Raw genomic sequence first — 22,742 nt, forward strand, 5'->3', positions numbered from 1 at the left:
TTGCCTTGTACTTCTTCACCACACATAATGTCAAGAAAAGCATGCTTCAAAGGTACTATGTAATTAGAATGGCCTTTAAAACAGGCACAAAGGAAATCATTCCTATTAAAATTAAATCTACTTCACAACAATCTTCATACTGAGTGAGCAGCACCAAAGAAAAGAATCCTGAGATGTTTTGGACGTCATATTCTATTTTTAAAAGTTTGTTATCTGTAACGTTGCTTCAGATCAGATTGAAGTACCTCTCATTTGACTTGTATTGGATATTTCTTAAAGTGTGCCTGTGAGAAGCCACGTCTGGCACAAGGGATTAGATAGAACAGACTCTGTTGTGGCTTTCCATGGAAAGACTATGCCAGACCCCTGCTAAGAATGAGGGTGGGGAGGGAGCCCAGCTTAATAAAGACCGTAGTATGGTAGCCACCTCTTGGTTGCTACTGCATGGAACTCAGGAGCTGAGCTTTAATCCTGTGTTCTACAGAGTTTCTAGAATTCTAGATGTCTTTGAGGATCCATTTTGAAATTTAGTTTGAAGACTAGCATCTGTAGAATCTCTAAGCCTACTCTGACAAAGACAGTTTTCAGATGCTTGCTTTTTATTAGGAAGTTCTTTTCTTAATAAGTGACTTGCGTCAACACTATGTTGTGTTCACCCAAGAAAATAAAGCATTTAAATGGAACGAATCTATTTTTTGGTTTCTTGTGACTATATTTCCACAATGACTACTATACAGATTCAGGTGCATCCAAAAGGGTTCTAGCAATAAAGCTGCAGGGCTTACTTGCACTTGGAAGCCAACAAAAGAACATCTTGGGATAAAATTTAAGCACTGAGGGAACAGAGGAGCTCTGAGAAAGCAATCATACAAATTTAACTGTCAGCTCTTAAGTGTGACTTGAATAACATACCATCAAACTTCTTGTAACGAGAAGCAAAGATGGCTTGCAAATGATTGCACTGTTCACTGACCACACTTTTGAAATCATCTTTACTTTGCAGGCTGTACTTCTCCTCCATCTCTTGAGAGCAGCAGGTATAACCCTGGAGACAGATCTTCAAATGATCACCTGGAAGATCAAAAGTAGGATGGTCAGTCTCTATCATCATTCATCAGGTCCAAGAGGGAAGGGTTTGATTTAGGTGCACACACGCTGCTTTTCACTCTGTGATATTTCTACAGAGGCCTAGGCATCATGTACATTGAAAAAAAAATCTCATGATGCCTAAAAATATTTATTCACTTCTTAAAAAAATATAATAAAGCCCACTCCAAAAGACACAAAAGCCTTCCAATCAGGGCTATGGATAAACCACAGACGAATCAGTGTGGCCAATAAAAGAAACACCACTCATTATCGATCAAAGTCTCTTATAAATTTGCTAAGATTTTATGAAAAATAAGTCACAAAAATGAGACATAGTTTTTCTGGATTTTGGATCTTATATTCCAAGAGAGACAATCCTTAAAAGAAGAATGAGTTGCCAGGTGTGGTGGCGCACACCTGTAATCCCAGCATCTCAGGAGGCTGAGGCAGGAAGATCACGAATTCAAACCCAGCCTCAGCAAAAGTGAGGAGTTGAACAACTCAGTGAGACCCTGCCTCTAAATAAAATACAAAATAGGGCTAAAGATGTGGCTCAGTGGTCAAGTGACCCTGAGTTCAACCCCTGGTACCCCCCAAAAAATGAGTCATAAAATATGTAATAACAGCCAAAGACTGAGCAAATACATGAGCACAAGTTAAAATGGGGAAACAAAGGGAGCCATACATTTCAAGTGGTTGTCAGCACAGAGGAAATTGTGGGAGTTTGTGCTGGATAATCCAAGTTTATGATAAATCACAAAGAGGTGATAGTAAATGATCCTCGATTTTAAGATTTCCTGTCCAGCATCTGTACAGATGTCAGACTATCTTACAATTCTATGTGGTGTAGCCCCCCATCCCAATATGTACAGTGATTTCGAAAAACCGTAAACCTTTCTATAGTGATACAGCCCTAAGAGTCAAGGAAAATGTCAAAGACACATCACTTCATAGCAGCCCAAGACATGAAGTATCTCCCACCTCTATATCAACTGCATTATGCTTGTAGTTTGGTATCTTAGGGTTTGGAGGGGGGTTCTTTCTATATGTCCCAGAGTTCCCTCATTATTCCTCCTCTGTCACAGAACAAAAATTAGGTTTTAAAGAGACAATCACTTTCTCCAGACAATAACCAAGAGATGTAGTACTACTCAAAAATAAGAACCAAAAGCTGGGTGTGGTGGTACATGCCTATAATTCCAGATAGTTGGAAGCTGAGGCAGGAGGATCACAAGTTTGAGGCTAGCCTCAGCAACTTAGAAAGACCCTGTCTCGAAATTTAAAAAATAATAATAAAAAGGGTTTGGGGGATATAACTCAGTGGTAAAGTGTCCCAGCTTCAATCTCCAGTACCACAAAATTAAAATAAAATAAACAACATTAATTGGCATAGTATAATTTTGTACATGTTTACAAAGATTCACTTTAACTATTCCTTCTTCTGCTATTACTATTCATATTCCATGTAATACAAAAGTGATCTGAAAAGAATTAAGATCTTAGGAATGTTAAGCCAAGTGTGGTGCTGCATGTCTATTGTTCCCAACTACTTGGAGACTGAGGCAGAAGGGTCACTTGAGCCAGGAGTTTGCAGCCAACCTAAGAAACGTAGCAAGACTCCATGTAAAGAAAATCTCAGTAATGAGTTTATTGAAGATATGTAAATCTGTCAATGGTAAGCGTGTTCAATAAATAAAGGGTTACGGAATGCAGAGCAAATCTTCCCAAAGAACACTGACCATGGAGAACAAAATGGGACATAAACTGGCCATTAGTGCTGCTTGGCTGTGTGTACTTACAGGAAATAGGCCTTCACCTAACACAGATGTCAAAGGAGCTTTGGGTCTGGGTGAGGATATATCAGTGAAGATTAGTTTGGCATCTTATTATCACTAGATTAGCAACTGCACATATGTGAATGATTATAAAATCATAATGTTCCACATTATTCTTCCTTGTAACAGAATAAGGAGGGTGAGGGGAAGAATAAAAATGCAGTAGATTAGACAATAGGGAATGGAGGGAAGGGAGGGGTGATAGGCAAAGGAAAGACAGTGGAATGAATGTGACAGAGTTTTCCCATGTGCATATATGAATATACCATAGTGAATCATGTACATCCATAATAATGGGGTCTTAATGTGAATAAATATATCCCATGCTTGTATAAGAACATCAAAATAAATTCTGCTGTAATGTATAAATAAAAAGAGCAAATAAATTTAACTTTTTTAATTAGGGAAAGTGTTACTTCTAGAAACAATGAGTATTCAATATTAAAGAATAATGTTCAAGTAAGTTCCCCATCCAGAAACTGCTAAGTTTCTTTTGGCATTTCTGAAAATCTTGGTCAACAGATAATTCAACTAACCCTCCCTCCTCAAAAAAAAAAAAAAAAAGATTGAAAACAGATCATGTAATATAATTTAGAGATATGAAGTTACAGAATATCTTAGAACTCAGAAAAAGAAGGGTTAGTAAAGCTCAGTTTTATGGGCACACCTTTGTTACAACCAAACAAAAGTCCCTCCTCTCTGGCTTAACAACTTTGCAGCAGGACTTTAGTCTAGGACACACAATTAATAGGGAAATACCCAGTTGTCTTCTGGTTTCAGGGTTAAGGGTTTCCACCATTAGTTAAGTCTTAACACATAAAACAATATTAAGGACTCTGAGCATATAGTGCTGTAGCTGTATTAAATAAATATCACACTCATACCCAACATAGAAAGTGAAATGGGGTGCTCAGAATGAGAACTTAGCAATTTAAGTAAATTACTTCACAAAAGGGAACAGATACTTTTTTAAGATTGTCACAGGCTTAACTTCATCCTAGGACATGCTGGTTTTCTACTCCTTGCAAAGATTCCATTGTGAAATGTATTGAATTTCCAAAGCAAAGCAATTCATGAGTTTGGAAAGTCATCTATGTGCATCATCTATGTGCACCTAATCTCAACAGAATTCACACATGTAACAAAGGATCATTTATTTGATGCTATCAAAATGGGCTTCTAAGTTCAAGGAAAAAGATCCCCTTTCCTAATGTGCATGTGCATGAGGGTGTGTTCACGACCTGAAGTCAGAAAATATTAAAAGACATCAGGAAAGAATCATTTTCTCCATTTTAAGTGTTAGACGTTGAGAGGTTTAAGCCTACCCACAGGAATTTTACACTGAGGATACACCCTTCAAAAATGGGCAAAAGCAATAAAAGTTTTACTGGTAACCTGCTGAAAGCAGACAGTGCAGTTTACACTGGCACACATAAAAGGCCCAGCATGGCCCAGGGCACTCCACCCACCTCATATCCACTAAGGCCTTCAGGAGGGCTTTACGGGGACCTGCTTATATTTTAACACTGGAGCACATCTTTGTTTTGGCAAAACCTAACAGAAAGGAAAAATGCACTTTCATAGAAGAGAGAGAGATCTTCCCAGGAAGACTTAGTGTAGTGGCTAAAGGCTTATCCCTTGTAAAGAATGACAACAGGGTAGGTAGTTGGCTGCTTCAGCTTGCAAAGTCATTTTCCTCTCAATGCTAAGATTCTCCCTCCAACATGCTACTTTTGGCCACAAAGCCTCAAGTATAACACCTATTATGTCTGCATTTATAAGAAGCATTACCTGAAAGTATAATTAGACATTTTTGTCCAAATCCCTGAGACACACACAGTTCAAGACACACTTATGAATTAAATCCCAAGACATACTTAGGCTACTGGGGATTCAGTACCATATCCAGTTACTGATGATAAGACATTCAAGAAAGAAAAGGAGAAGAGTCATAGTTCATTTGGAAACAGAATTACACATCTGTGCTCTGGTACGAATCTCTGAGAACTCGAGTAACTTGAGTTATTTTAAAACTTGAATATTTCAGGGCTGGGGGTGTAGTTCAGTGGTAGAGCATTTGCCTAGTGTGCATGAAGCCCTGGATTCAACCCCAGCACTGCAAAGATAAAAATAAAAATAAAAAAAAAACTCTGAGTATTTCTACTTTAAGCACTCAAAAGGTTTATTTTGAAAACCAAGGCGCACATATTTTTTGAAAGACATTCTATGTGTTTGAGACTGCTTCTAAAATGCAGTGTCTGAATGAGAAATGCTTTATCTTTCTGGAGATCTCCTTTCTAAACCCAGTGGTCCCATGGTTATTTAAGAAAAATGCCACCACTTTTCCTTTAGGCTTACAGAACTGAACACTGGGACAAGGGATTCAATATGGGACAGGTAAACTGCCACTGTGAGGTACCACAGTGCATGCACAATTTATTTATTTATATTCATATTTATTTATTCATTGATGGTGGAGTTGAAATCCAGAACCTTGTGCAAGCTAGGCAAGTGCCCTCCCACCAAGTATACTCTCAGCCCATGTGTACTTTTTAAGAAGGGACCTAGGTGATTCTGACACACACCTTTCATTAAGAATTACAGGGCTGGGCTGGAGATATAGCTCAGTTGGTAGAGTGCTTGCCTTGCAAGCACAAGGCCCTGGGTTCAATCCCCAGCACCGCCAAAAAAAAAAAAGAATTACAGGGCTGGGGAGATAGCTCAGCTGGTAGAGTGCTTGCCTTGCAAGCACAAGGCCCTGGGTTCAAATCCCCAGCACCACGAAAAAAAAAAAAAAAGGAATTACAGCTGAGTTGGGCACCTGTAATCCCAGTGGCTCGGGAGGCTGAGGCAGGAAAATCCCAAATTCAAAGCCAGTCAGCAACTTAGCGAGGCGCTAAGCAACTCAGCAAGACCCTGCCTCTAAATAAAATACAGAAAAGGTTGTGGCTCAGTGGTTAAGAACCGCTGGGTTTAATACCCAGTACCAGAAAACAAAAATTATAGCTGGGCAGACTTCAGGATTTGAGCCTCAGAAGATCTGAAACAGCAGCTCACCAATGAATCCAGTAGTTCAGTGAACAGTTGGTTATGATTTATAAATATCATTTGTCTCCCCTATTTCCCTAATTCAATCTCCTGCTGCATATACATAGTTCATTCTCCATGTAGTTCTGGTCCCTTCTAATTCTCCTGTCTGCTTCCCACTCTTTCTTTACTCACATTGTTCTTTTTCACTCCACCCCACCTCTTTAACTACACATAATATGAAACTGAAGGGCTTTTTTTTTATTTGTTGTACTTGCTGAGAGTTCCTTGTTCTTAATTTTAAAAGCAGGTGAATTGAATGCTTTATGGTTTTCTAAGGAAGCACCTAAATTAAGTTGCTTTTTGTACATGGCCCTTGATTAGTTTTTTTCTTTGTGGGTCAGTGGCCCTCAATAGAAAAAAGGTCCCCCGGCCCTGTCCTAGGAGGCTTGGATGGGGTTCAATGAAGCGTGCTTTTAAAGCTTAACTCTATGGCATTAAAAACAAAAAAATCACTGGAAAGAGCCAAACTTTTTTCAATTGCACCAGCTCTATGTAATTTCTCTTTAGTCTTAATATCAATGCCTTAGTTTTCAAAGCTGAACAAAGACAATCACAATAAATTACTACTCGATCCTGCCGAGTGTGTATTGGTTCTTTCTTTTCTTTTTCTTTCTTTCTTTTTTTTTTTTTTTGAAGCACTTCAAATCAATGGTTAAAGAAGAAGGCATTGAATATGAGGAATCTATTCCGTCCTTTAACAATGCTCTGTGGTGAACGATCTGTGCAAGTGTGCTTTCTCACTTTATCTCATTTGCTCCTCTCACCAAAGGCTGGCTCTGATATACAAATGGGGTGTGGCTAATGTCTGTTTATTTTCAGTTGCTCATAACCCAGCTTCCCATAGAAAATGTTGTAAATGGAGGTTAGGTTCTCAGGTCAGCCTTCAGCTTATTGACGACTAATGTGACTTCTTTCAACTCTATCTAATACACCATTTTCTACATCTCTCCCAGAAAATTCATTTTCATATCTAGCTCAATGCCAAGGAAATATCTCTGCAATCCTCACACTTTTGGGGGAGAAAGGGGAGGCAGTAAGGGGAGGCACTAAGGTGTTAGCTTTCTGTACCTGCAGGAGAGAGACAAAGTAAATCTCTAGGGTTTATTCCTTCAGTGTCCTACATAGAGAAAATGACAGTCAGAAATCATTCCAAGACACCAGCAGAGAACTCAGCCTTGCCTGTACCTATGTGATTTGAAGGGCAGATGTTCTCTGTACCCAAATCAATTTTACCAATAAGGTAACCAAATGCCTTTGGGAAACAGATACAAACTGCAACCTAGGGGAAGAGGCTCCAGTGAGGCACATTTGAGAACAGTCTGGAAACACTTTGTAAACTGCAAATATAAGAGACCATGATTTTACATTGGTCTTTCTTGAAGAAACTCTTCAGAGTTTCACTTGGGTTATGAAGAAAATCTGGCTCTTTATGAGAGAAACAAAAAGCATCTTTTATACTCTCTCTGATCAGCTCCTGAAGTTCTGAACAAAAACACATTTCTGAAAACTTGTACTGAGTGTCAGAGGGGGACCAGAAGTATAACACCTCCTTCTTGCAGCTGGTTCAGGGTGATTTCTGATTGGAGATGAGAATGCAAAGGACCAAAGCATACCAAGAAGGAATTGAATGGTACACATGTGTGATGGTGAATGGATGGCAACCAAATATAATATTTAAAGGGTCATTAAAAACAAAGTGTCTGGGGCTTGGGGTGTGGCTCAGTGATAGAACATTTACACAAGGTCCTGTATTCCATTTCTATGAACAACAGAAAAATTAAAACGAAATAAAATAAAAAGAATAGAGTCCTGGGAGACTAAGGAGCCATGACAATGAAATATAATGTGGTATCCTGGATGGGATATTGTAACAGAATGAAATCAGGGAAAAAATAAATCACACAAAAACTTGTATGTGAATGTTCATAGAAGTACTATTGATAATAGTCACATTTCTATCAACAGATGAATGGATAAACAAAATGTGACATATATAATGGAATATTATTCAGTCATAAAAAGGAATGAAGTTCTCATATGTTACATGATTGAACCTCAAAAACACTGCTAAGTAAAAGCAGTCAGTCACAAAAATCTACATCGTATGATTCCATTTGCGTAAAAAATATCCAGCAAATGTAGAAAGAAAAGGTCAGTTAATGGTTGCCTAAGGCTGGGAGGAAAGTGGGGGTGGTAGCTAAAAGATATGGGGTTTGCTGTTGAGATGATGTTCTAAAATTTGATTTTGGTGATGGAAGCACAGCTCTGGAGTATATAAAAATACCATTGTACACTATAAATGGATGAATTATTTGTTGTATGAATTACACCTCAGTAAAACTATTAACAAAACAAAGAACTAAGAAAATTGGAATAAAGTACGGATTTTAGTTAATGATAATGCATCAATACTGGTTCTTCAATTGTGACCAATATACTACATAAATATCAAGTGTTAATAATGGGGATTAATTGTAAGGAGAATATATAAAAAAAACTGTGCTATTTTTTCAACTTCTGTAAATATAAACATCTTCACCTAATATAAAGTTTATTTTAAAACAAAAAGCAAGCCTTGGCTTTCAAAGTAAAAAAGGATAAATCGATGTGGCCAGGGTAAAAAACTTTCAGCTTGCTTTCAAAAAATACAAATACTTGATATAATTTGAGTATTGGGGAGTTACATTAAACTATTATTTGCTGGGGCAATTTTCCTAATCCATCAATTGCTACTTTACCCTTCTTCTAATTTTTTATTTGTTTTGTAAGTAAAACAATTCCTTGCTATTGGTCTAAAGTATTACCAAAATAGTTTCTGTTCACTTCTTAGATCTAAATTCACATAGCTATAAAGCGATGTAAAGTGCAGGTTGCTATATAACTCCAGCCCCTCTAAGCTACCTAAGAACCCCATGAGGAACATACAATGCTCTGCTTCATGGGAACAAAGAAAGAAAATCTCTCAAGGTTTTGAATAATCCCAGGGGGTGGGGGAAGGTATACATTAATCCATCCTCCCCACTTCCAAAAAGGAGTGAAATTACTGTATATAATGTGCTATGCACATCGAAAGCCTGAAGTCATCTGACCTAAACCTTAATAATAAAGCACATAAATTACAGTCATTATGCAGATGTATGATTTGAGATCACCTACCAATCAGTAGGAGAAATGCAGCTAGTTAGCATTTTGCAAAACCTTGCCAAAATATAGCTCTGGTGGGCTTAAGACTGCCAATTATTTTAGGTCTACTAATCCTGCAAGGTAGGATAGAGAAGGCCAATCCAAAACACATACATTTCAAAATCGGGTTTATTATGGTTTTCTAAGAATAACTTTGTGTAAGTGTAGTTGGGAGAATTAGGGCTATTACTTTAAAACTCCACACTTCATTTCAGTGAGCTTACAACAGCTTTAAACTGCACTCCAGTTAGAAATCAAGCAGGGCTTCTTATTGCTTCTTAAATGATAAGCGAATTATGAGCTGGTTATTATCTGTCGATCTTAGATCTCCATTTGAACTGCACCTAAGGTTTACTGAGTGAGTAAACTAAGGGAGTGAGTGGCTTGAAATGCACACCATGTGTTTCCATGACCTTGTGTTGCCAACACCTAGAGCAGCTAGAGCAACTGCATCTATTTTGCATACTTAGAACCATTACCTCCAGGGCTGAAGTTGTGGCTCAGTGGTAGAGAGCTCTCCTAGCATATGTGAGGCACTGGGTTCTATCCTCAGCACCACATAAAAATAAATAAACAAAATAAAGGTATTGTGTTCGTCTACAAATATGTGTGTGTGTGTGTGTGTATACACATACACACAAACTACTATCCCTAGGATTGAACAAGTATAATAATACTAGCCATTAATTCAAAACTCCTCAACAATTCTCAGACTCTGATAGACACTTCCTAAATACTCAGTGCTAATAAAAGGCCAAGGGAAATGCATACAGGACCCTTGGGAGATGGCCAGGGGCAGGCAGGAAAAGATCTTTTCTGTCAATGATTCAGGTGCACATATCTTGGTGGCATCAATTGAGAATGTCACTTAGATACTAATTTGTAGTTTTCACTGAGTTCATAATTTAACAGAATGCTTGGGTATAAATAAATAATTCCAAATGGACTCTATGGACTTCAAAATCATACAAATTATCTGAAAGAGCCACATGTGAATTTCAAGTCCTTTAAGAGGAAAAAGACTGAGGATATTTGTTACATGGTACCTGTGAAATTAAGATTTCCACAAACTCCTCAAAGATCTTTCTGTTGTCTCCATTTTTTTCATCTTCCCCATCACTCCCATCTCTGAGGCTTCCTTTTTATACAAATGGAGATATGAGAGACCATTGAGAGACTGAAATTCCCACGGCTGATCACATCTGTTACAGCAACTACAAATAAACAGCTAATAGAGAAAATGCTGTTGACTAGGACATGTGTTTCTCTGGTGCCCAACAGTATCTGTTGAATCAGTTTCCCCAACCTATACATCATAATTCCTGGTAGATGGAGGTTTGGGCAGGACCATTTTTAAGACATCTGATCAGAGCAGTAAACGGTCGAGGGGGTGGAGTAGGAGGCTGTCCACCAGCAACTTGCCCTTCCTCTGCATCCTCTGTGATTGCCACTGTGGGCGGTCTCCTGTGCAATCCCAGAAGACTTCAGAGAAAGGGAAAAGAAGAATGTATTCTCAGGAAAAACTTCGGGGACACTCCTTCCCTCCTCCCTGCAGGGAGCTGACTGACTTCCAACAGGGAGCGATTTTCCTTATTATTTCCAAATAGTCTTTAAAGAAGCCCCAGGATTCCCATTCTCAGATAGCCTGCCATGGCCATTTAAGTGTCACAGCAAGATGGGAGGAAAGGGTCAGCAGTTGAGTTTACTGTATCAAGTGCAGAAGAAAATGCAGTGAGCATGTGAGGACATATACAGATAACAGCAATTATTAATGCCTTTCATTTCATATACATTTTCATGGGTTATGGGAGCATGAAAAATTTTAACACTGAATTCATTTCTCTTTTTTAGTAATTGGTTTCAGTTTGGGAAAAAGGGAAGCTAAAAACTGTCTTCAAATTCATTCCTTCCCTCTCTCTCTCTCTCTCTTTCCCCCGCCCCCTTTTGGATGCTGGGGATGGATCCAAGTGCCTTGGACATGCTAGGCTAATGCTCTACCACTGATACATTCCCAGTCCTTTCTATTCATCCATCATGACTTCTCTACAAGATATTTCTCCAAACAGCAAGTTTTTACACAGAGTGACAGCAAAATCAGCTTGCCCATGTGAAGAAAACCAACTCTGTAATATCAGATTTCAAGTCCCTCAAACAATTCTTTAGAATTCTGGCCAGGCATCAATGAAATGGTGGAGGGGAAAGAAACATTTAGGTTTTCAATGTGTATGCTGAAAACCCACTTCCACGAAATTCTTGTTAAAGGGCATAGTAAGTTACAACTCACTCTAGTACAGATCTGCATTGAAGGACTCTTAATTAATTCCAGTTCCCATGAACGTGGACATGAGCCACAATTGAACAGGGCTTAATTCTGTAACACAGGGAAAAAAGTCTTCTGAACCTGAGCAGGAACAGATGGGGGGGGGGGGGCAGAGCCTTGCTCAGTCCCCCTCAGTTTTGCAAGGCTGGGTTTCCCCAATCTTCCCAATTGGCCATGAAAAGTCTTTAAATAGCATATTACCCAATATGAATCGTGCCATTTCCAGTTTTTTTAAATCCTTTCTCCTCACCACTATCTACCACCCTAGCACCTAGGCCTGCCACCTGCTGCCACCCTTGGGGAACACACCTTGAATTTATGTCCATTAAATGGGCTCTTTACTACTTGAAAAAGTTTTCTTGACACACATAAAAGTTTCAGTGTACTTTCTCTTCTAGGTTGTTCCCCGGAGCTTTAAGTAAATCTTGTCTCAGTACTAATTTTGGAGACAACGCCACTGCTGATTTTGCTGTCCAGAGAACTACCTAGTTATCCCCTCCCCTTTACTTCCTACTTCAAAGCCAATCATAATATTTGATGGACAGGCTCATATTTTGATAGGGATGCCAGTTATTTTGAGTCTCCTTCACTTGGTGTCAAAGCCCATGACAAGTTTTTTGAAAGCCTAAACATGCATCAGTTTCCCTTTGTCCACGTGTGCATTAGCCCTATGAAAAACACAAGGTTATTAGCAAAGTATGAATTGCTCTCACCAAAATAAGGATGCCTTCTCAGAAGACTGAATTTGTTAAAGTTTTCAGTGTTCTCAACATTTAGTCTAGGTTCTATCAGTTTGCCTTTATTAGTGAGACACCCCATGTTTGATTGGGATTTTTTTTCTTTGGGCAGTGCTGGGGATTGACTGGGATCTACATTAGCTCCTTGACATCATTCAATTTCCCAATCCCAACTTTCTGAATCTTTCCTTTAGAATAAGACCTGTTGATTGATTTGTTCATTAATATTAGAAAATCCAGTACATTTACCACTTCTTGACCTAGTTCCTTCAACTGGTCCACCTCAGGAGATTATATGGGAAGAGAACCCTCTATTCTAACCTTCTTCCCCAAGTCTACATCAAAAAATTGATTCACTTCTCCCAAACTAATCTTCATCCCAATTTGGCAACACAAAAACACTGATGGTGCTTAATGCAGTATTTATCAAGTACCTCTTATATGCCAGATGCCATCAGTGCCAAAAACACATAAAGGCGTGGTTTCTGCCCTCTTGAAAATTACAAGATGAAGAGACACGGATTTTATTATTGTTCTATAGGCTTTTCTCTTTCTTTACCCTGTAATCTGAATTCTGCTACCGCTCAAATATCTCTGAGGCCAATAGACAAGTGTTATAACTGATAATTAGAAATTCAAAGTATCAGACAGTTTTCCATTGCCTAAAACAACTGGGTAAATGGGTGTTGGTGCCATTACTTTAATACCCAGTTTGCCTTCCATAATTCATTTGGGTCATAGGATAACTGCTGAATCCACTAAGTTCCAATTACTTCCCTACTCCTGAATGTGGCCTATCATGAAGGCCCATCAACAACTTTAGGATAAGAAACAACCCTGAAGAATAGGAGGTTCAGGCCTGTAGCCACTAAGAGGGAAGAGTGAGAAACAATGGGAAGAAATGGGCCAAGGATGAGAGAAAGAAAAGGAAGATGGTATATGACCTAGGCCCCAGTAATAGAAAGGTCACCTACAAGTAATGTAAGTGGTGATCTGGCACCAGGGCCTCAGGTTCCATGGTAACTCCCAACAAGCAGAAGGATGTGTTTTTCTCCCTAGTTTCCATTACACAGAGGCTGCAGATGGCACACAGCGTTACTACTGCAATTATTGACTATAATTATCATGAAGAGTCTTTGATGTGATAGCAAAAAATTATTAAAATGGCCCTTCTTAGAGAAGAAGGGCAATAAATACAGCCTCATTTGGAAAATTCAAGGACCCAATTTTGTACCAGGACCTTCTGCCAGAAATGAATAAGTCACTTTAATATACTTGTTTTTGGCTTCTCTCCTTGAAGATGTTTTATCCTATGTGGGAAATGAATAATGGTATGTACTTCAAGATATATTTTAAGAGTATACTTAAAGGTACTTCAAAGGAAAATGAAAAACTAAAGTAACCTTCTCCCTGTAGACACATGCATGGTTACATAAGCTCCCAGGTTTTCCTAGTGCCACGATAGCCAAACAGAGGCAATTAAAAAAAAAAAAACTGCCATCAAGAATGAGAACAAATGACAATTGAATTAAATGTTGGTCTTGGTTTAAAGATAATAGTTGGCAGCACTATGCTTATCTGCTTGAATTAGTAAACACTGTAGTGTACTCTGAAAAGTATCAGTGACTAGAAGTAGGAAAGAACAGAGAATAGCCTACTTGTTCCATTTGTCTTTCACAGGATCATAAACTGTGCAAGGTCATGTTTTTTTTTAATCTACCTAATTGTATGTTTTAACTCTCAGTCAAAACATCATAATCCCAAATTTCATATATTGTTACAGCAGCACATAACTTTAATCATATTCTAGAATCAATTTCAATGTGGGAGAAAGACTTTCAAAAGCTGAAGCAAAACTAAACACCCAGCTTTATAAAGACCTGATTTTTGCAAATGAACTAAATTTGAATGAGTTCAAACAGTTATCTGGAAAACATGCTCATATTTTGTTCATGAGTGTTTCTATTTTTAACATATGACAATAAACACAGCCCAATCAAAAGAACCAACTAGCTGTTATGGTTTGAATTTGTCCCACAAGGCTTGGTCTCCACAGTAGTAGAGGAGAGGCACACCATTGAGAGGTGGAGCCTATTGGGAAGTTTATTGGAGAAGTGCCCTCAGAAAGGGAGTATGGGACCCCCAGCCTCTCTGGCTTCCTGTTTTGAGATATGATTTCTTCCACCTACACATGTTCTCGAGTTTTGAAATGCCACCTGCCATGAGGTCCTCACTGCAGCTGAACTGATGCCAGTGTCATGACTGAGTCTTCAGAACTATGAGCTAAATAAACCTCTTTTCTTTATAAAGTTAACCTGATTGAGGTATTTCACTGTAGTAATAAAAATGGACTAACATACTAGCCTGACCCAAACATACTATTAGGTTATATTAAATCATATAGAATGAATATACTAGTATTAAATGAGCTTAAAAGAGAACCACAGTTCAATCTCAGGTCTCATAAATTAACAGTGCCTGAAAGAGGTGCTCAGTGGCACCAAGTCCAAGCTTCCATCTGACCTAATGCCTTGACAGGTATAGGTAAGAGATATAATCTTATAAAATGAGGTTGTTTCATTATTATGAGATGAACCTTCATGATTCCATGAATTGTGCCTGCAAATATAAAAGAATGTATGTTAAGAGACTATTACAAAATGAGCCTATGTTTAAAAATAATCCCAATGTTGCTGGGGCTGGGGCTCAGTGGTAGAGCACATGCATATTAGCATGCAGGAAGCCTGGCTTTGATCTTCAGTACCTCCCCCTCCCCAAACCACAATGCATTTGGCTAAAATTCTTCTGATAGCACTGACCCATTAGTAGCTCTGGGATAATATAAGGAACCCAAACTTCCTTTTATCCCACCAGTGAATAACAATTCAGGAAGGGCTAGGCTCTTCAAGAATCAATAGCTTTAGTTCACTCAGCATCACCAAGGATCCTTGATCAGAGCAGGTTTGTACAAAACAAAGTCCTAAAAAGCAGGGGACTCTTTCTTGAGAACAGAAAAGCCTGTGTGGAACATAATTTGCTATCTAACTTCATACACACGTTATACATGTTAGAACAAGGTAGGAAAAGAACGATAAATGTTCTGATTAGATGCTTTCTTTTCTTTGTCTTTGAGCCAGAGAGGCACCAAGTAATATGGTAAGCATAAAGGATTTAGAGTTGAATAGACCTGAATTTGTGCTTTGTTGGGTTGCTTACTGGGAGACCTTCGGTCAGTCTCTTGTCTTCTGAGACTACTTCACCTTCAGTAAAATGGGGACAAGAATAGAATCTACCTTAAGAGCTGTCAGAAGCATTTATGTGTATAGTTTCTCAGTCAACATTAGCTACAGGCTGGGATGTGGCTCCGTGGGGCAAAGTGCTTGCCTAGTGTGCACAAGGTCCAGGATTCCATTCCTGGCATGGCAAAAAAAATATATAGTAGCTATTATTATGAATACTGACACCAGAAGTTAATATATAGTTCTCAGAGAGGGGATCCTTTTTATGCTTCAGGGTTCAGCTATATTTAACCAATGGAAGAGTGTTTGGGTTTCTTGTGGCTGATATTATCATCACTATTATTATTAATCTTAGGAAGCATTTATTTCTAGAAATTACAAACCACACAAACTGTCCCTTGATAAAAATTCAGACTACTGCCTATACTAGTGCTCTGGAATGATAGGCTAGATAATCTTTTCTTTAGTTTTAAAATAGCTGCTATGAATTTGGAAAGTAAATGAGAAAATATTAAAGGTTGATTTATGGCTAGAGGTATGGCTTGGTGGTAGAGTACTTGCCTAGCATGTATTGGGTCCTGGGTTCAATGCTCAGCATCATAAAAATATGTTTAAAAAATAAATAAGTGAATAAATATATAAACGTCAATTCTTAGGAAACTGCAATTATTGTAGGTCAAACATCAAATATCAGTCATTTCACACCGTCTAACCAAGTATTTTGGAAAATCGATTTTGCATCAATATTCAAATTTTTCTACACATAAAACATGGTTTATTTGTGTCCTAGAATTTATGAACAAACTTCGAGATTGAAATAAAGAACACTTACTTACTTATATATGCATCTGACCTTTTATAGAATTTTTGTGTGCCCAGAATATGCACTATGCCTACTGCACTGTCCTGACAAATGATCAGTTTCTTCCTAATAGCCAATCATTTGGTTGAAAGAACAGAGATTCAGAAATTTAGACTGTCTAAGGATAAATGGATGTCAAAAAAAGTTAAAAAAAAAAAAAAAAGAAAAAAGAAAAGAAAATCCACCCTGAGATGAAGGGAGTTTGTTCCCTATCACATCAAAGGAAGGGAGAACAAAGATAGAAATGACAGCTCCCTGCACAATTGGGATGCATTTAAGTGCTGATTTTTTGATGTTGCTGATGAGAGTACATCGACCTCAGAGCGTCTGTCAGTTTATTACCTGATCACCTCCTTACACTCTCTTTATGTCTTAAATATTTCTGTCAAATAGGTGTTTCTCTACTCAATTTTAGACTGATACCACGGATTCCCCTCCATTATCCTTTCACATTTGTGCACATGACTCACAGACATGCACAAGAAAAAAATACATCAGTGTAATGCTTACCTGCCAAGATGTGCAGGCCAGCTTTGGAGAGATGAAAAATGACTGCTTCCTGAACAAGTGTTTCTAGAACATGGTGGGTAAGGAAGGCTAGCGGGGAGGAGGGGAGGACAGGTAATCCTCCCTGGCCTTGATCTAGGATTTAGAGCACCAAGGAACCATGGATAAACAAGTATGTAATGGTGATCACAGTACTATTAAATTCAGTGACATGATGGAAGAGGAAAAGAAAAATATGAAACCCATTATGTGGTTTTTCCTACATCTACATAAGAAGCTATGATAAAACAAGGGTATTATGGAGAGAGAAAGAAAGAGTTCAAAAAGTCAACAACACTGGTGGTACTGGAGAATGGTTTAGAAAGATGGGAAGAAAAAGTACCTATTGTTATTCCCAAATAAATGTTCCTAACTACTTAGATTTTGAGGGAGGTGTCTAGAAAGAGAGCTTTCAGAGTGGGCATGGTGGCACACTCCTGTAATCCCAGTCACTCAGGAGGCTGAGGCAGGATAATCACAAGTTGAAGGCCAACCTGGGCAACTTAGCAAGAGCCTGTACCAAAAAAAAAAAAAAAAAAAAAAATTAGAAGAGCTAGGGGTGTAGTTCAGTAGTAAAATGCCCCTGGATTCAATCCCCAGCAAAATACACACATGCACACATGCATACACACACACACAGACAGACACACACAAACTTCCATGTGGTTAATAGAATAATGAATAGTTAAGGTATCTCTCATAATATAAAAAGCTACTCCACACTGGGAATCGAGAAAATCCCAGAAGAAGGTATAGCAGGTGGAATACAGAAAAAAAAATTGACAGGAGCAACTCATAAGAGACTGTAAAGCCAAGAGTAAGAAGCTCTTTCACTGTATCAAAGGGAGGAAGCCATTTAGAGGAACCACTTAATCACCGTCACAGGCCTAAAAAAGAGATGGCCGATAGAGACTGAATGAATTCTTTGTCTTATAAGGAGATTCACATTCCCAAACCAGAACACTGCACTCCACAGGTCAGAGGTACTAGATCAAATAGTGGTAAACATGATGCTCTGCATCTAATCAACAAACCAGGAGTAGATAAATCACTGGGACCAGATGGTATCCACCAGTCAGTTCTGAAGTAACTCAAGGGTGAAATTGTTTTGGCCAACATGTATAGGCCGTCTTTACAAATAACTACTGTACCCAAGAGACTGGTGCTTGTCAATGTGATTCCTATTCATAAGAAGGGTTCCATAAGGGATCTTGGGAAGTAGAAGCCAGTACGACTCATTTCCATATCAAGCAGGCTGGTCAATTTTACAATAAAAGTAAAATCACGGCATATTTACAAAAATAAAGCCTATAAGAGAGGGGAAATCAAATATTATGGAAAAGGAGAAAAATTGGGCTCATTTAATAAACCAAACCAGAATTATTGGGGTGGATAGTTCAAGGAGAATATATGAATAAAAGGGACCCTGAGGGTAGAAGTTAAAAAAGGTGCTAAAAACACAATAGAAAGCTTTACCATGTACCAATGCTACTATGTTCTGTAACTGAATCTTAAAAGACACAAAGGAGAGAAGGAAAATTCAGAAGTTGGACAAATGGATCAGGGCAATGATGGCAGGGAAGACAAATAGAAATAAATTAAGGTTCAGTGTGGAAACAAAGAAATATTATTTGTTTTAATCAAGCACATGTGGAGGCTTTGAAAACATTCTATTTATCACCTCTAGATATATCAATAAACAACCCTATAAGCACAGCAATGGCTCATTTATGCACTACTTCAAATTTTGGGAAACCTCATAAGCAAGGGAAGCCTTGGTCTACCTGCCACTGCCCCCCACAGAAAAAAAGAAAAGAAACATTCAGCCTGTGAAATTTACTGTAGAAGATGGAAGCCACCCTTTGGAACATAGCTTTTTATTTGGCACACAAATATTCCAGTGGCATATTTAACCAACTCTGCTGTCTGATTTCTAGATGTTCGGCTCTGCCCTGGGTTAAAAAGGGACAAAGAGTGAACCCAAATCAATGACAGTAGAAGTGACAGCTGAAAAGGAAGGCAGAAGCAACAGCAGCAAAACAGTCTGCGGCCATTTAGCTTAGGGGCAAACAGTTCCTCATACTTCAAAGAGCCCTAAGGCCGTTGCCGTATTAAGAGTGTCGTTTATTAAATCATTTTCATCTTTGGGACATCATTGGGACATCTTTAACTGATTATGGTTTTTATCCTTCTGTTTAGTAAGGTAGGGGAATAAATATTTTAGAAATGTTTTCACTGAAATGTTTAAAACATTTTTAAGAGATGGTTTAATATATAAAAGGATAATCATCTGGAAAAATCCTGTATTCAAAAATCGTCTGTTTTCAGACAAAGCAGAGTTAACTAAGACATTATTTCAAAGCCACAAGCATAAGGTCAATGGTTGGTTGGTACAGGTTGCAACTCAAGAGCTTCACAAGAGTTCTAGATGTATTCAGAAAGAACCCTATGAGGAGATTTATTAGGGAAAACCGGTTCGTTTGGTACATATGTATAACCTTTGAAGTGTTCCAAAAGAGAACCTTCATTTTCCTTCCACCTGAGAGTATCCTTGCCAGAGACACACCACCAGAGGACTGACTCATTTAGCAAGGTTATTATTCTTTTCAAAGACCATCAATCAGCTCAGTCAGTTCATATTACCAAAAATACTAATCTCAGAAGATTTAGAAAAAAAGATTTAAATAGACTTGAAAAAAGGTTTGTTTCTTAGAATGGGCTTACTTATTTCATCAAATGCATAGTTTCCCAATTGGGAAGAGACTATGCTAAATACACTTCACACCTTCACACCATTCTTTATTTCTCCCAAGACAAATTGAATTCAGTGAAGGAAATAGATCTAAAACATCCACGAAGAAAACAAAAATATGATGCTTGAGTAGAGCCAATTCTCAAACCACATGCCTTAGAATAAGCCCCTGCACACAACAGAACTGCACTATTACTAGTCTTTGTTATAAAATGTATTGAGTACTGCAGGGAAATAAAACAGAACAAAACCTGGGTAACACTGAAACCAAAATAACAGTTTTCTGGAAAACAAAACTGCATAAATTATATCATTCATTTTCCTGTAAACTGAGTGCTCCAAAGCCAAAGCTGCTGTTTTGCAAAGGAGAAAATGTGATAACACAAGATTCTGAGTAACAAAAAGACCCACAAACAAATGAAATACCATAACGGAAACAAAGAATTAAAAGAATATGGACAGAGGCAGGAAAAAAAGCAGCAGGTCACTCTTTTTTAATTCTAAAATCGACAATGTACAAGATGTCACATCCCATAGCAATACGCTACATGGAACACACACCCAATACAAATATTCTACATCTGAAAGAACAGACCAGTTTTACAATTTTAAATGGCCTTGATGTGAAGATGATCTTTGATATAAATTCAGGTGCTTCCAATCTCATAAAGCACTTCATAAATGGACATGTGTGTAGTCATAGATAGCATTTACCACTGATATTTGGAGATCATCTCTTTAAAACAATGCCCTCTTAACATTTCCTACCTCTTAGCAGGATCAGATACTAAAAATCCCAGAGTAATGCCTTGCTAAAGAAGGGATGAAAAGCTTACAGTACTGCCAGCATTTCTGGAAGGAACAAACATTCTCTGTAAGAGCTGTCCTGAACACTGCCCTCTGTGATGGCACACAATATTTATTTCATGAAAACCTACACAATGATGACTTTTCAATGAAAGCTTGTAAACTCCTTGTTTCCTCTCTGAGTGATGAATGAGTGCTGCTGTGCTCCTAGGACGGGTTTCTGGACCCCCTCAAGCTCCCAACCATCACACAGCTGTCTCCCACTGGAAAAAAACAGGTAAGTTAGATCAGGAAAGCCAGGCTAGTGGCAGAATGGAGGTAAATGGTTCTCCTTCTGGAAAACAAATGTTCACTGCGGTTTGCTATTCTGACAAGAGAGCTGGGAATGCCAAGGCAGAGAGGCCTAGGGTGCCTGGTTAACTTGTCAATATCCTGCCTGGATATTAACCACAGATGCATGCCCTCATCCAACAGGCTGAAGAATAAATTTTATAATTCTAACTGGCTTTGAAAGACAGCTCTTTTCTTCTCTTACCCTTCCCTAAACACCCTCAAGCCTTTTATTATGAAAAGGATATATATACGGTTTTTTCCACTCCTAAACTCCCAACATCACCCCTCCTTTTCTGGATGTGGAAAATACTGTTGTGTGCAAGTCAATGATCACTTTGCTATAAACGTTTCCAACCACTAAAAAATGGAAGAAACTTGGGCTTGGGATGTAGCTCAGTGGTACAATGCTTGCCTACCAAGTGCCAAGGAGGCCCTGGTTTCATCCCCATTACCAGAGGAAAAAATAAAACTAATGGAAGCAACTTAAGATCTTGAGATCTAAATTTCTCAGTTTGCAGAAAAGGAGATGAAGACCCCGGAAGTGCAGGTGAAGTTATACAAGATTGCACACTGGAAACATTTGGTTAGGATGAGAACCTTGTTTTCCTGTGTTCACACCTGTGACTTTGTGACTTTTATCCATCTCTTACCAGTCACAGCAAATCCTGACACTTGCCATTAGAGTATTACAAGTCCAAAATTTATGAGAGCCATGTATTGCTGGACGTGTTCTTGCTCCTACCCTTGGCATTTACCCCAACCTTTTAAAATTAAGTTTTAATTCATACCCTATATAATGCATCCATTTAAACTGTACAATTCTGAGAGTTTTGGTATATTCATAGGACTATCTAATCCCAGAACATTTTCATCACTCAAAAAAGAAATCCTGTAATATTAGCAGTCATCGTCCCTTACCACACACAGCAGCCGCAGGGAAGCACTATTTTCTGTCTCTATGGATTTGCTTATTCTGAATATTTAATATAAAAGGTATTATCCATATTGTCTTCTTAACTGTTTTTTTTAATTTTTTTTTTTATTTTTTTTTTTCAGTGCTGGGGATTGAACCCAGGGCCTTGTGCTTACGAGGCAAGCACGCTACCAACCACGCTACCAACCGAGCTATATCCCCAGCCCTTGAACTGTTTTTTTTTTAATGAAACAATGTTTTTAAAAGTTGTAGCATTTATGCTCTTTATGGCTATATAATATTCAATTACACAGACAAACCATGTTGTTTGTTTATCAGTTGATGGATCATTAGGTTGTTTCCACCTTTTGGCACCTGTGAATAATACTATCAATATGTTGATATTTATTGTATGTTTCATTCTGATGCTGGATACAAATATTGATAAAGAAACCTCTTTTGAACACTCAAATTTTAAGTCTCCAAAGTCAGAATGAGTGCAATTCTCTTTGGTTACATACCTAGGAGTGGGCTGCTGGGTCATATAAGCCAAATGGTCTACGTTGACCTTTTTGAGACCATCCACAGATATTTTGGAGTAAAGATTCTATCTGGACTGGCCTCAGACAGAGGATTAACAGACATTATTTGGCTCCACAAACTGATGTTTCCTACTCCTCAGGACACCAGAAACAACAGCAACATTTAAATTGGGAGCAATGACCAAAACAAAACAAACTCCAAAACAAGGGTTTTAATCTCTCAAATAAGAAAACACACTTAAATTTAGTCACTATTTCCTGTTTTCAACCTAAAATTTAGACAGTGCCTTCTGAACTTCAATACACACACATAATTGTAAAAGTGGAATGAAATAGTAAATAAGAATCAGATAATGCCCCTTCTTTAATAACTTTCATGTGAATTACATCTTTCAAAAATGGTCAAGGGAACACATAATCAACTCTCAGGATCAGAACACAACAAATTATACCAAAGATATCTAGATGTGAATGCTGCTGAAAATCTAAGAATA

General features: G+C 38.2%; 1 protein-coding gene across 1 annotated transcript in view; it reads right to left on the bottom strand.

The window, feature by feature from the left end:
* Positions 1 to 22,742, bottom strand: part of Gpc4 (glypican 4) — a 109,447-nt gene that overhangs the window by 38,559 nt on the left and 48,146 nt on the right. The window contains exon 2 of the mRNA XM_047537152.1: positions 913 to 1,071. Within this exon, the coding sequence (XP_047393108.1) occupies positions 913 to 1,071 (159 nt within the window). The remainder of the gene's footprint in view (positions 1 to 912; positions 1,072 to 22,742) is intronic.

The sequence above is a fragment of the Sciurus carolinensis genome, chromosome X (assembly GCF_902686445.1).
Source record: "Sciurus carolinensis chromosome X, mSciCar1.2, whole genome shotgun sequence".
Lineage (NCBI taxonomy): Eukaryota > Metazoa > Chordata > Mammalia > Rodentia > Sciuridae > Sciurus > Sciurus carolinensis.